Source organism: Hemitrygon akajei, chromosome 15 (assembly GCF_048418815.1).
Source record: "Hemitrygon akajei chromosome 15, sHemAka1.3, whole genome shotgun sequence".
Classification (NCBI taxonomy): Eukaryota; Metazoa; Chordata; class Chondrichthyes; order Myliobatiformes; family Dasyatidae; genus Hemitrygon; species Hemitrygon akajei.
This window is the reverse complement of record NC_133138.1, coordinates 76,713,268-76,729,311: the sequence shown is the minus strand read 5'-3', so window position 1 is coordinate 76,729,311 and position 16,044 is coordinate 76,713,268. Positions and strand designations below refer to the sequence as shown.

The following is a 16,044-nucleotide window of genomic DNA, read 5'->3' as shown; positions in this document are numbered from 1 at the left end:
ATCACACAAAGCTAAAAAGCATTTTGTTCACCCAGATTCAACTCCATGCCCAATTCAGGATTTGATTTTAACTATAGTGACTCAAAAAAGTGGTAGGTGAGGAAAACAACAAAATTTAATTAGGAAATAAGACAGGTGTTTGAGGGAAATGGGTGCTCAGATTGGTTGACAGTGAAGACATTGCCTCATTTGGGTGGAGGGGGGAGGACGGGAAGTAGAAATTTGTGTAGACATGCATGATACTGTGTTACTGTATCATTAGGCTTAATACAAGTGATCAAAAATTATTAGATAGTGATCACACATGCAGTGACTTGCACAGGGATCAAGTACAGGACCAATAAGTCAGGTGTGACAAGGTCACTTTCCAGAATACTCAAACTTGATTAGTTATGGACAATACTAAAAACTTAAGCTTTTGAAAATTTGAAGTACAAGGACTTGAGTTAACAACACGAGATTCAAAATGTCTCTAGAAAGTAATTCAGCCCCAAAATTTTCCAAGTTAATTTGATTCTCACCAACTTGACTAAATGGAAAAACTCATGAGTTGAAAGGTGGTCAGACATTGGATTCTCCAAGTTGATGGAGAAGGAAGATGGGAAGTAGGGTCAATGGAAGGATTCAGGAGAGAATAGAGCCTCCTGTTCTGCTAATACTTCTGTATTTTCCATACATGAAGGCTGCAAGTACAAAGTGCTAAGGGGCAGTTTCTCCTCTTCCATACACCATTAAGTGACTAACTTTCAACAACAGGAAAGCTAGCTAGGAGTTTGGCTTTGACCTCAGTGGCTTCACTTTAAGCAAAGTACCTAGGAAAGTGTTTCATTTCTATTGTGCATGCGGATCAGAGATAGTAAGCTTTGATATCACAGTGACATCTGGGAAAAATGAATCTTGCAGAAGTAAATTGAAAAAAGTTCAGCAATTTCATTGTTTAAAAACCTTATTAAATACGTTAGGTACATAACCAAGAGGCTATACCTATAGATGTTTTTGGGCAGGGTTGGGGGGGGGGGGCAGAGCTCATCTGAATTAAGATGCAATATTATAACAAACTTGGGTGTTATTCCTGTGCAAAACCTCAAGCATTGAGGCTATCCTCCTTCCTTTTCCTCCCCTTTACCCTCCCACTAGTATCTCAGCTGTAGATCTCAGCAGCCAAGAGAAAATGCAGAACTTTAAAAATTCATGAAGCTAATCAGATGCAAAATTCATAAACCAAATCATCTCATCCTTTCACTTTACAAACTCTTCCTTTGTATTCCGGACTGAAGTCCGTTCTCTCAGGAAAGTGTCGAATGATCTTTACCATGGTGTCCAGTCATTACCACGGCCTCTCCTTAAACACCTCAACAGTTCAAAGGGGTCCTCTCCTCCATTTTGGGGGGAGTCATTTTGTGGAAAGTTATTTTGTGGGAAGCCAAAAGGATAAGATTGAAAGGAACTTTGATCATCTGGCATCTGTAAAAATGCAACGCATTGTGAATGGCATGGAAGGTTTTTAAATCATACAGTTTGTTAAGTACCAAGTTGGTCATTTAGCTGCACATGTTAAAAGAATCAATGTGGTTACACTTAGTCTAATAATTAGTGCTGTATGGCAGCCATTTCTTCCAAGACAGGAGCAAAGTGAAGATAGCAGATATAACAACTTCATTAAATTTCTTCCTGTACAGGTTTCAACCAGTCCTCAAATGTAATAATTTCTTCACATACAAACGTCCAGCCATTCCAAGCTGGAAGAGCAGGACTGGACCTCACTCCTTCCTTAACCCTTGTTTCTATTATGCACCTTCTAGACCTCACTCACCCCAGCCATTCTTTACTAAAAGGGGAAGTAATTTGAGGAAAACATTGACAGAAGCAGGCAAACTAAATTTTGAGTCTGAAAAGTAGCTCACTAAGAGGGAGAGAAGTTAAACATAAAGATACAAAGCAGAACATTGTTCTATCATCAGAAATGTATGGTCTCTATACTCCTGTTCTTTTGACCCAATATTGACACTATATTGTGGTACACCCCAAAGTAATCTGGTTTGCTGGTTCCCCAAAGTTTATCATAAAACCACCAGCACTGTTTACTTATCCCAATATTTCCCCATCTTGATCAGCATCTCCAAGAGCACTTAGAATGATTTGCAAACAAGAGCCACTGCACAAATGAAACTGTTGTGTTCGGCATACAAGTCCCAGGATTATGTAGTTCTGCCAAGCGATTACAGAAAAGCTTACCGACAGCAAGGGGTTTCTTGTAGTCATGCTTGCATAGCTCAGGGGACCAAACCATTCTTCTAATGGGCTCTTAACCATGTTTGTGTTATGAAGAGGAGTCCATATACTCATGCCTGGTCTGAAATAAAGAATTGTGGCAGAGAGCTTCATCCAATTGCTAAAAACATTGAAATAAGCAATGATGTCAAGTCACAATTTTAGGACCTGATCTCCAGAACTGGCTGAACCTCCTGCTGACTTGTTCCAGTAAAAAAAACAATCTCATCTACTCAAAATGGAAAGTTAATGCATTTCATATTTCAGTAACATTGTAAGTACATTGTTCTTGTGTTTTTGTTGTTTCTCCAATTCATTAAGGGTTAATTAATACATGAATAGCACAACCCATTACCATGTCATGTGTGCACCTCACTAAAGAAAAGCCAAGTAGTCCCATTTCCTGTGTTTTTCCCCTTCAAAAAGTTTCTGAAGTTACAAAACATCAGTGGTGATGAGGAAGTTTAAAAAAAATTAAAGATAAAGGGCAGAAAATGGACAAAATTCATGAGCTCATAAACCATGAGTACTGGGTGATAACAAACTTAAAGCACAAATGGCTGGGTACATTGCAGAGACAGATGTGCTCAATTGTACAACAGATAACCAATGAACTGAGCAGTATTTTGAAGCAAATGAAAAGTGCCAGTGTTACTGGGCATAATAGGTGGAAAGGCATACAGTTTGCTTAGAAGTTTAACTGCTCCAAAGGGAGGTTTGCTAATACCATAAACTTAATGCAGGAACATTTAGAACCAAAATCATTGTGAATTGCAGAACACTAGGTTTCTTAAGCAGAAAGAGATTCAAATTACGTGGCTGAATTGAAGAAATTGTCCAAACATTGTCAGTTTAAGTGATGGGCTTGACGCACTGAGAGATTGTTCAGTCTTACAAAGCATTCAGCAGCAGCTCATAACTGAAGCACAACTTGCACTTCAGATCAGTTGAAATAGCTGTATCAAAGGAAACAGCAGCCAGAGACGCAATCGAGTTGCAGTCAGGAATGACAGTGACTGAACAAACTTGCAACATCCAAACAGAAACCTGACTGGCTAAACAAATTGTGCTGCCATTGTGGCAGGGCCTCACACAACAGACCAATGCAGATTTAAAGGCAGAACTTGCAGCAAATGAAACAAAGTAGAACACATACAAAAAGCATGTCAGGCAGACAAAACAAAATAAGGACTGCACAGAGAAGGGAAAAGGATAAAGTTGCAGTTTCAATAAGAGCACTAATCTGCTCTTTTGGCCTAATGAAAATTATCTAATAATGATGAGTAGCCAGGACTGAGTGGCCTTGAGATTTACAGTGTGAAAACAAGCAATATAGCTTACACCAGAAGTGAACAGCAAATTGATTAATATGGAATTGGACACTGGCTTGGCTGTTTCAGTCATTCCACAAAATGAGTTTGAACAGCATTTCATAAATATTAAACTGAAGTCTGCAGATATTCAACTAAGACAACTCCTGTGGGAATGACATTTGTAACACTGAAATACAAGCCACATTGACCTTGTATGTGGTAAAAAATGGGAGGGCCAGTAATATGGGATTGTGATTGGCTGAGAACTTCAATTTAGTTGAAGATCAATCCACTCTTTACATGCCACATCCCCTACCATAGAGTCAACTGAAACTGAATTAAGGTACTGGATGATACCACAGCAGTTTAAGGATGGTATTGGAAAACTCAAACATTAAGGGCAAAATAATGTTAAATGAAAGTGCCATACCCAAGTTTTCCAGAGCCCATCCAGTTCCTTGTACCATCTGTGATGAAGTAACCAGTGAGCTAGATCACATGGAGGCAGAAGGAATTCTTTCCAAGGTCGAGTGGAGCTCATGGGCAATGCCAGTGGTCCAATAGCCAAGGAGGATGGGTCTTTCAGGATCTGTGGTGACCACCATCAACTCAGTACTGATAGTAGATCAGCACCCTTTGCCCAAGATAGAGGCTAGCTTTGCAATCCTTCCCTGATGGAAACACTTCAAAGTGGACTTCACTGGGCCTTCCTAGAGGTGGAGATTGAAGGGTCCAGAGTGTTTCTCAGCACAAACTCTCAAGCTTTATGCTACAATAGGCTTATTTTTAGAGTAGCATCTATACATTGACAGAAAGCTATGGAATAGGTCCTGCAATGCTACCCAGGAAGTCAGTCAGAAGGATAACATCATTGTTACCAGCAAGGATAACAAGGAACATCTCAAATCCAGAGTGTTATCATGATTAGAAGCTTCTGGGCTCAGGGCATGGTGCAACAAGTCTGAATTATTTAAACCAAGCAACTCTTCCTGTGATCACACCATTGACACAGAAGGATTACACCAGTGTGCTGAGGGAATTCTCAGTGGTGGATCCCCCAGAGCCAAAGAACATATCACAGTGGCAGAGAAAAATCATGCACAGGTTGAGAGGCCTGGAGTATGGTTGGGGTGTGTGGTGAACTACATATACCTGTCTGGACACGCCCCTCTGCTGACTGCTCCTGTGGCTCCTCTAGCCTATCGTTCACCTCCCGTCTGAGAGTTATTGATGGTGCATCAGGGTGTAAAACATTTCAGCCCACACTTGTATGGGAGGGAGTGTGCCCTCATTACTGATCATCAACCACTTGTTCAGTTTCAATCCACACAAAGGCACGTCATCAGCAACACAAATGCAGAGATGGGCTCGGTTTCTAAGAGGACAATTACAAGATTGAATTCAAGAGGACAACTCATCATGGAAATGTTGATGGGCTGTCCATTTACTCTTGGAAAATGAAATACCAGGAAAAAAAATGAGAGAGGCCACTCCTCATGACGTATTCTCTTAATGCAGGTTGAAAGTCTCCCTATTATGACAATGATGAGTCAAAGGGAAACCAGAAACCCCACACTGTCTCAGGTCTACATGGTCACCACAAGTGTCTGGCATGTGCAGCAAAAAATCCCAGTTCCCCAATTTTTAACAGCCCCAGGATGAACTCGACAGGTTGCCTTACATGGTGATTGAGGGATTTTCTACCATCCTGCCTGAGAGCTAATGTGCTGGAGGAGTGACTGCCCAGTTTTCTAGGAATGGTTATAATGAAGGCATTGGCTTGAAGATTTGTCTGGTGACCTGGGGTAGATTGGCAGTTTGAGCAGCTTGCCATGAACTGTTCATGATGCCAACCTGTCCAGAAGATGCCAAGGGAACTGCCTCTCCATCCCTGGGAATGGACCTGCATTTCCCAGGAAAAGGATTCATGTGGATTTTGACAGCCCATTCATGGGCACACGTTTCTTGTAGTAGTGGTTACAGCTACTAAGTGACCAGGAGTGTTCCCAATATCCTCCACTACAACCTTGCACACCAATGAGTTGCAAAGCTTCAAGGTCCAATGTTCCAGGATACTGAGGGACAATGGACCATAGTAGTGGAACAGTTCCAGTCATTCCCAAAAATGACTGGGATAAGACATTACATCTGCACTATACCGCCCACCTACAAGTTGCTAGGTGGAAAGGTTTCTCTAGAGTCACAGCAAGTAGTGTCAGCAGAAGACTACCCTGTCACCAGATCAGCAGCTTGCCAGTTTTCCTTCTTGCATATGGCAATGTAGCACACTCCACAACCAACAACTTGCCAGCTATGCTGTTCCCAGGTGATCCCCTGCATCCATGCTTGGATCTGCACAAACCCAGCCTCAGGAGTATACAGGACGACAAGAAAAAAAAAAACCACTCCTGGCAAGGGCTGGAGGTGATTTCAAGTGGGTACTTGAAAAGATCAAGGACAGAATTGGGCCACTCTACTGCACAGAAGGATTGTGTCTGATATTATCTGGAGACCATGCAATCAGTTGAGGAGAACTGAGTCAATGGTTGAAGGAAGGTGTCTGGAACTGTCAGAACCACCTGCTGCAGTTGCCAAATCAACTCCTGCAACCAGAGATTGTTTTCACATCCACAAGTCTCTTCTGTCAAGCAGAATGACTTCCCTTGTCAGGAAAAGATTTTGCCCCACATGAGTAAGAAATCCTCTATTGTGATTAAATCCATATTCCTGAATGGAACAATTTAAAATTTACTGTGCTGTGGAGATCTATATAGTAGTTGTATTATATATAGTGATATATTCCTATGCAAAACACACACAATCACTACATAAATGCATTACACATTTGAGCTGAGATGCATTCTACATTGAATTGAGATTATATCTAAACATGGAAGTATGATGTGTATTTAATATTTCTGTACTTTTGTAAATATTGTTTGAGTAAGCATTGTTTACACAATTCATTATGGGTTACATGTAGAAGTATGTGAATGGCATACAGCAATACGCCACCACACCACAACTGCACACCTTGCCGAAGTTAAATCAAAAAATTGGAGTAGACATTTATCCTGGGCTGTTTTCTTATGGTTACAACACCACAGTACCAAAAGACACTTCCTGGCATCCAAATCTATCAATTAAGTTATTCAGGAGAATTGAATGTTCTGTACCAGGCTGGCTGAATGCAACTTAATATCTAGGATAATGCTTTGACTGGCATCTGCTCACAACCCAACATTACTCTTCACTGGTGCACATGTGACATGCTGCAGACAATGTACAAAACACAGTTTTTACTTGTCTCGGCAATACCATTAGCATCTTCCAAACGTACATCGAGGGCAAGAGCAGAAGGTGAATGGTGGGGGGGGGGGGTGGGGGAAGAAAAATCACTTGCACATTGTCCTTTAGTTCATCTCGACTTGGAAATTTAAGCTTGTGATGTGTTCTGGTTTGGATTATTCTTGCTACTTCTGGTGATTTTATTTTAAAGAAAAAGGGTAGAACGCAGATTGTGAACACTGAGCTGAACTGAAATGAACCATGGCTTTTGATTTCATGTCTGTTCAGTGTTTTCACTTGTTTTTTTAAATTGCCATTTGTGTGATTTCTCTCATGTGGGGGAGGGGGAATTAATGTTTGATGTTTTTCTGAATGGGGTGGTTCCATGGGTTCTCTTGTTTCGTGACTGGTGAAGATGAATTTCAGTGTTGTACACCGAATCTTTGAAAGAAGTCTCAGGCTCATAATTGGTTTCAAAATACCAGAATTCACCCCCCAATTCAGGAACCTTCACCCAAAGGATTGCAACAGTTCAAGGAAGCCTCAACACCACTTTAAGAGAAATTAAGAACAAGCAAATAATAGTGGAATATCTAGTGACACCCAGGGAAGTAAACACTTGCTTAGTGGGAAGGGCCAAGGAACAAAGGTTACAGAACCATGTAGCACCGGAGACAGAAATGCACTTCAGAGCAATTGTCTGATTACGTACGCAATCTAAGTTTTGATAAGTCTGGCACCTCTCTGGCACCTCTCCAGTTATCACTCACCTGATAGATTTACCAGAATATGGCTCAATGTGAGGAGTCACCTGAGTAACAATTTACACCTGATTTGTTCCCAGGAAAGGTTGCTCAAAGTGAAGGGAGTGCAGAACAAGAGAACCATGTTGAACTTTGGATCCAGGCATTGAAGTGGTGCTTAACGTATGCGTTGCAGAAAATTAGAACACAATTCCACCCCACATCTACGTTTGGGTTTGCCAGTGGTAGATTATGGAATGAAGCCTCAAGCAACAGAAAATCTGCAGATGCTGGAAGTCCAAGCAACACACACAAGATGCTGGAGGAACTCATTAGGCAGAGATCCTTCAACAGGCAATGAAGCCTGTTAAATGTGATCAAGATACCGATTCTAGACTCATTCCAAGCTGCTTACTCCCTTCAGATTGCCTGCACAGATTAACAGCCATTTCATACAACGACAGTACTTCACTTACACTGACTTCAGGCTGTCCGCCTGCTCGCTTGGTGGGTCCCAAGCATGAAGAGCCTTCCTCCATAGCCTGATCTGCTTATCCCAGGAGCGCCGGCTATACTTCTTGTACTTATTGGGTGTCTGTGGGTGTATTCCTGGCACTCTGTGTCTCCTTTAAAAACAGGATAAAATGGTTTACAACTTCACATGCTTTCAAAAGGAAGTGCTGGATTTGAACATTTGCACGAGGACCACAACATGCACTCGTGGATTTGAGTCCATCAGACCCAGATAGACCCGATTCAGGCTTTATGAGCAACTCTGACTGTGTGCAAGAAGCATTCTAATGGTAGAGGAATCCTGCTTGTGATTTGTGGGAGGGGAAGATAAAAGGCAGGTTTGGTCATTTAGGTAAACTCAATTTCCCCCCATTATTCATTACAAGTTAAATGCAAATATTTACTCCTCAGGCATATGGGCGAGGTTGTCCTCTTCAGCTGCAGGCACAACCATTGTTAGGAGATTTCAAAAAGAGAAAAAAATAATCACAGTTCAAGGTGATGTGCAGGGAGTCTTAGTTTAACTTTGCTTCCTGTTGCTAAAGCACCCTGACTACTTAAATGAAGATGGTAATACAGCAGGGAAATGAACTTCAGCCCAACTCATCCATGCTAGCCCAAATGCCCATCCCATTAGATACTAGTTCAAGATACCATTGAATTTCCTCTTATGAAATAATATTCTATTAATGGTAGCATGTGTTCATTACTATTCTGATAGGAACATTCCATATCAGTTTCAGTAATTAATTTCCAGGAAATGCAATATGACAGAACTGGTCATCATATAACAGGATTTCCCTTGCCCAATAAATGTATTAAACAATACTTGCTTTGAAACTTCCTGCAGATATCTTGGATAAGCAGGAGTGTTTTTTCCATAGTCTATCTGCTTTTGTCTCCGCTTCAGCACCGTTTCATCAGTTTCAGTTTCTGATGGCTTACATGCTTCAGTTGAAGAGCCGCAAGGTGGGGAGGAAAAACTCCAATACCTGCAGGTTCAGGGTGGAAGAGGAAACCACTTCAAATGAGCTCAGGCTTCATGTTTGTCAGTTTAGTACAGCTGATACCATCTCTTCAGTTGACATCAGTTAAAAAGGTTTGGCGTGCAAGCTAAATGCACATTCAAAGGTAGAGCAGGAAGTTATTTGGGCCAAATGATGGTATTACACTATCAAAGACATACTATTGTTACTGTGCTTCACTTTATTGTGCTAAATGCTTTTGTAAAGCTGATGATATACTGCTCCTCGTTTTTAAAACCAGCGTGAAACTCAAGTATATTTGTAACTTAAAATCATTTATTAGGAAACAGTGGGCAACTCAAGTACCAGCACCCTATTTGGTGTGAACATGTGTTCATGTTTCAGCCATGCTAGCTGGAGACATCATAACCATTGCAAGCCTTAATGAAGAGATACCATCATTCTCAATTTGGTAATCAAGATCAATACATTTTCCATCAAATAACTCAAGAAACTCCTGGAGATTACAGGAATTTTACTCCAGGTTTAGATTCTGGTGCCAGGGGAGCACTGTATGAAGTTACAGATTCAGAGTCACAGTGAAGCAGCATGGGAACAGGCCACTCTGCCCAACTAGTCCATACTGACCACTCTCCTCCCATCTGGTCCCAGTTGCCTGCATTCAGCTCAACTCCAAGCCCTTCCACTCCGTGTACCTGTCTAAACGCCTCTTAAATTGTTGTAGCGGTACCCAACCCAAGCATTTCCTCTGGCAGGTCATTCCAGGTACTCACTATCCTCAGTCTAAGGGTCTCTGAAATCTCTCCACTCATCCTGCATCTGTACCCTCTAATTTTGGACTCCCCAATCCTGGGGAAGGACCATGATCATCTACCTTTTGAGTTTTCCCCCTCATTCATCTGCCCTCCAAGGAATAAAAATTCAGTATGAACAGCCTTTAATACAGGCCATCTAGACCAGGCTGCATTTTTTTGTAAATCTCTTCTGCACTGCCTCCAACTTCATGAAGTCTTTCTATAACAGGATGACTAAAACTACTTAATACTCCCAAGTTATTTTGACAAAAGTGTCCTGTTAGCAATGGGAAAGCACCAGGCATGAAAAAGGATATAAAAAAACAACAAATTATTAGCATGACTTTTTTAAAAAAAAGTTAGCCCTAATCAAGTTCAATTGCCAGGTGAAGAGCATTAATGGGATAGAATTGATCTTCAATATCAAATTTATCAATTGCTGTAAAGTGTGATCCAGCTTCCCTTACTCCATAGTTATCACTAACACCCTCTACTTGAAGTTCAGAAAAGCTTTAGAATATTTATAAACGGATTGTTAGAGGAATACTGACTTATTCTCCCAGCTCCATTCTCTGTTGGGTTCTGTTTCTGTACCCACTCCAATGCTGGCTGTTCGTGGTGTATAAACACTTGGCCTAATGAACAGAAGTCACAAGTTAATTCTCTAGAAGGCAAGTAGTAGCTTAAATTCAGTAAATACATTGGGAATATTTACAATGGAACACTTCACTAATTTCAGATTCCAATTTTATCTTTCCAACTAAAAGCTTCCCAGTAGAACATCAATATTGAGGAAAGTCAAGAGTCTCCAGATAACTTTTTGATATTACATGTAGGGTAATGAAAAAAAATTGTGCCATTCAATTATCTCATGCTCTTACAGACTCTTCCCCTAGCTAAATGATCAATTGGGGAAGAAAAACAGAAACCTTTTTTTGCTAAAAGAAACAAAGAGCTAAAAAAAAAATTATTCATGAGATTGATCCGCTTAAAAGAAATAGCCTGCTCCAACTATCTCAAAAAGTTTTATGTTGGATTTGCCTCAATCATACTTTTAGCCAGACAGCAAACATTCATGCACAAGCAGTGCAAGTCCACAAGGGAACTTTTTAAGCCAAGCTATCACAGTCCAGAAAAATATAGTTTACTGTGTTTGATTAGACTGGAATTAGAATGAAGGATACTCTAGTTACTACTGAGCAATCCCTGGAAAGGACTTCATGTTGGAAACACTAAAGGTCACATTCCCAAATTGTATATTCATCTCACCAAGAGAGATCAGATATACCAAATACCACACCCTGCACAATTGATATTTCCATTGACAGAAGGTGGGGGGAGGGGAAAGGAAATCATTATTTTAGTTTAAAAAAAACTAAATCTCAGCTGCTGGACTATACATTTCACTAAAGTGAAAAATTCATTTACAACCAAAGGGCCCACTGGAATGTTTGCCTACAGGGGCATAGGCCAAGTGACAGCACTTGTCATTCTCCAGTCAGACAACCCAAAAGAACAGTATTAAGAAAGCACTCTCTAGTAGGAATGGAAATGTTTCCGTTGAAAGGAAATTGGGGAATTTATAAATTCAGTATGTCTGCTGGCTGATATCACTGGTACACCGAGTCATAGGCACTCTGTGGAACCTGAGCACAGGTGAAACGAAACAAAAACTGAGGTCTATCGGTGTTGACCTTGTTAGTTTTCAAGCAGAAAAAGTCCCTAGCATTCATAGATAATGCTAGTATTACTAGCATGATACTAGCAATTCAGAAAATAGACTCACAACTATTGTGTTAGCTTAATACCTTCTCACTGCCCAACTGGCAGTGTCAACATCTGGCATCGTTGTGGCACCAATGCTTCCAAAGTCCATCCATGGAACATGGGCATTTCTAGTAGGGAGGCTGTAAAGATAACCAGTGCATATTGAGTGCAATTACAGAGGATGGGTAAATGTGAACTTTAATACTGAAGGATCAGATATTCTGGGACAGTTCTATATTAATCACTGAAGATTCTTGGCAGAGAGTAATGAGAAGTGTTCATAATGTAAACCATCCATAACTGGCACTATTGAACACTTGTATTCCCTAATTTATCCCGTATTTCACCTAGAGTCAGTCAGATTGTATGAGAGATTCATATACCCTGAATGACTCAATTTAAATAAAAAGTTCATATCGTCTGGAAATTTAGCTGCCAAGGGCAACAGTAATTTTAATCCATCTATTGAGTCTATACCCAAGTGTTTGTGTGTGGGGGAGGGGGAGGAGAAAGAGGGAGGGTAGAAGAACAGAACCCTACCATTCCACTTAATTTGACTCAGTTCACATGATACAAGCAAACACAACAAGAGCTACTTTGCTTGTATCATCGGTCTCCCTCCTGCTACATAAATATGTGGCATTTGTCCTCATTAATAAATAGCAAATGAATGGTTTACAAATTAGATTTACAAAGTTGTAATTAATGCAAATAGAAAAAAATCCAGCTCATCTTAATCTTTCCCAATCCTGAAGATATTTTAAAAGCAAAGCAAACAGTTAAAGTAATCCACTAGGTGGCAGTATTACTAGAAAATTACAAGGTTACAAGGTTACTATCGATCCAGTTATCCAAAAACACGAACTTCATGCGTGGGAGGGAAAGCTTCAGTCAACCCATAACTCAACTCCAGAACTGTCAGTAACAAAGATGATACACAGGACCAGGGTAATATAGCAAAGAGGGTGAAGAGCTCAAGTTTTACAGAATACACATAATATGCACCATATAAATTTTAAGGAGGCATTTGAACATAAATGCAATTCCAATGATTAACCTCTCCCTGTAGTTGATTATTAACAATAACTTATCAATCTGATTCACTTTTCAAAATGGAACATGCACAATAAAACAACCCATTCTGATCACCTTCTATACAAAAAAAAATCACATTAACACAGCTCTTTTTATCCATAAGCTATCTTATTTTACATTTATCTTCAATCTTCAAATACAAACTTAGTAACTAAGATTTCAAAGTGGGTTATCAGCAAATAAGGAAGTTAATTAAACTAGATTAAAATATCAACAATACACCTAGCAGCTAAGCTCTAAGCCATCATAACCTGTTTGCTTGGGGATCAAGCCCATAAAAGTTAGACTGCATTATTATTTCTGTCCCTCAATTTCCTTTACCATATCCTTCACTGACAGCTGAAGCCTTTAAATACTACTCCATCTCCAAGGGGTGGGCTTTGGTTCACAATTCAACCTATTGGCCTGCTTCACAATAAAAGTTAAGGGTCATGAATTAATATTTCTCTTCACTGAAATTTATCTAAGAAGATCTGATCAAATATTACAATGTTAAGTGTATCCTGCACACTAAAATATTATGAATCCAGTGACTGATCTTTTAAAGAGAACTTATAATATCTACAATATTAAGATTCAATTATATCTCGTTAGATGTTTAACCCTTCCCCAACACTTAATAACTTTAGATGCTTTACATAGATTTTAAAACTAAAGAGTGATTTATACTTTAACATTTTACTGTTTATAAAGAAAGTTTGTGAATTACCTATAAATGTTAAAGGAAAAGCTTTGCAGGTTACATTTGAGCTACACTAATGCATGCTGGGATATCCAAAATCTGCAATCTCAGCTTCCAAAGTACATCCACACTGAGAGTGTTATAGTGAGTTAGTTATGCTTGTTTTCTACTAGAAATTCTTTGTTATAGAACAAAGAGATTTACACATTAGATATTAATTGGGATCTTGTATCTTCATCTCAACATGAAGCATTACCTTAAAATCTGAAATCAGCGCATTCATTTTCTTTTCCTTTAAGAGTTTACGATCTACCTCTTTCTCCTTTGATTTATGTGAGCCCTCTAATCTGATTGTGTCCTTATGAAGCAACTTGTTATGTTTTAGTAAGTTAGAAATAATACATAGCACAAGCTATTATAAAGATTGTGTAATGGTTTCAATGTGGATCTTTTGCAAGATTTTAACTTAAGACACTGGATTATGGGAAACCAAGGCATAACAGCTCAGTTATTGTGTACTTGTAAGATAGCAGGTCACTAACTGTATCTCATATTGGTTTGTTTTCCTGTAATCTTTGTAGGGATTTAGTTGAAATATACAATGAATGAAAGAAAATTGATGAACTCTCTTCTTTAGAGCTTGGCCAGTGAGCTGGGCGTTCTGTATCTGACCTAAGTAACTAGATGAAGGGCATTGGCTCTTGCTGTGGTAGCAGGTCAGCACGTCCAAGTTTTGTCAAACAAAATTTTGGAAGTAAGAAGGCAGGTCTGTGCAATTAGATCATATTGACAGAGAAAATAACCTCCTATTCTGAATTTCAAACAGGTGAAAGGAAGTTGGCAATCCCGCTCCGTGGTGAGAAAGTAGGCATTCATCACTAAGGACTCCCATCACCCAGGACATGCCCTCTTCTCATTGTTACCATCAGGGAGGAGGTACAGGCAAACACTCTCAACAATTCTGAGAAAGCTTTGTCCCCTCTGTCATCTGATTTCTGAATGGACATTGAACCCATGAACACTACCTCATTATGCACTACTTATTTAAGTTAACTTATATATATATATATTTACTATAATTCTTAAGTTTTTATTATCTGCACTGCAATGTACTGCTGCCCCCTAAACTCCTAATTTTACAACATATGCCAGTGATATTAAACCTGATTCTAATTGTGGTATTACACTGCCAAATTCAGAAGAATGCTCTCTTTACTGTGTCCGAATGATGTCCCATGATCTCTTTCCCAAAACAGGTATTTTATTGCTTCTACAGATCAGACTCTCTGTAGCTTTGTAGCCAGCAAAGCAAAGTTTCATACAGTTATCCACGGCCACCAACCAAACTCATTTCATGTGGAACCTGTCGTGACAGCAGACAAACCTAGCATGGGTGATGTTCAGTCAGGACTGAAGTTTAAACGTTTGTTATGCTTCGATTCATCAAGCCAAGTTACTGCTAACTTTGAAATGGTGGTTGCTGAGGTTACGAATGAAAGTAGAAAACCCGGTTATCTGTTTCAAGCTGGGGCAATCTTTCTGCTTTTCTTCTGCACATCATTGATGTATTCTTGTGATTAATTTGTATACTTATGTTTATAAATTATCATGTAATGATTTCAAAGATATCTGAGTGATAAGAATATTCAAATGTGAAAACATTTAACCTTTCAAATGCTAATTATAAAAATAGTTGAATCTTATCCTAACAGTTATCTAACTATTTTGGATTCTAGTCGTTTATGTCCCTCCCCCCTTCTTCAAATTTGTTATTCTGTCTCTAAAGCTCCATGTCAGAATGGATAATTCCTTGGACATTGGAAGCCCTCTGTGACTTCAGCCAAGCATCAAATATGTTAGTCAACCTCTTCTGCATTTTCTTCAATGCTTTCTTGGCTTTCTAAAGCATGGTGCTGGAAACTGATGCGATATTTTAACTGGAGGCCAAACCTTACATCTGTGTTTGTGAAGCCCAGATTTCTACAAGCTCTATTAGAGTTTTATTGGCATAATCTTAGATATTGCAGTCAAGATGGTGCTGAGCTGTGGTCTCTGTCAAGGTTGTGTCTCAGGCTGTTGGTTTTAAGTTCTTTTTCAGGTTGGTAGGCATGGTTTTGAGCACAGAGCAGAGAGTTAGGGTGAAGTTAGTGTTTAAAGACAGGAATCTGCAGGAATTAGAGGAGAGGCTGGAGGCTAAGCCTCTGCTCTGCGTTTGAAGGCCAGTTACGTGGACGTGATTAGATGACGGGCCAGCAGGCCAGTGAGGATGAGGGCTGGTGCCCCCACACACCTCCCCACCCACCCCCATCAGGTCAGTGAGTTATCGGCGTGTTCTGGGATTAAAAGTTCTGTGTGGGCAGGAGGAATCTGAGGCCTAGTGTTTGGGGTCCTGTCACCGGCAAGTCCAGGGCTTGAGGCCTGGAGTTGGGGGTCCTCATCCATCATCGTCATGAGTCCTGGGTCGATATTGAAGATCGAAACCCGGAGGTCAATTGGATGCCCAGATTGAAGTCTGAAGGTTGATTGAGGTTGAGAAGGGGAGGCCCGACAGCCCGAGCACTGAGTCTGCAGTCTCTGTGAGTCTACTGGGGG

The 16,044-nt window shown here is 40.1% G+C and overlaps 1 protein-coding gene across 1 annotated transcript; it reads right to left on the bottom strand.

Annotated features, from left to right (window-relative positions):
- Positions 1-231: 231 nt before the first annotated feature.
- On the bottom strand, positions 232-13,071 carry LOC140739614 (uncharacterized). The gene is made up of 7 exons (XM_073068017.1): positions 13,022-13,071; positions 11,717-11,815; positions 10,460-10,543; positions 8,953-9,120; positions 8,092-8,232; positions 2,236-2,353; positions 232-1,464 (listed from the first exon to the last, which is right to left on the bottom strand). Exons 1-7 carry the CDS (start codon positions 13,060-13,062, stop codon positions 1,309-1,311), a joined length of 807 nt encoding a protein of 268 aa, XP_072924118.1. The 5' UTR covers positions 13,063-13,071; the 3' UTR covers positions 232-1,308.
- Positions 13,072-16,044: the final 2,973 nt, after the last annotated feature.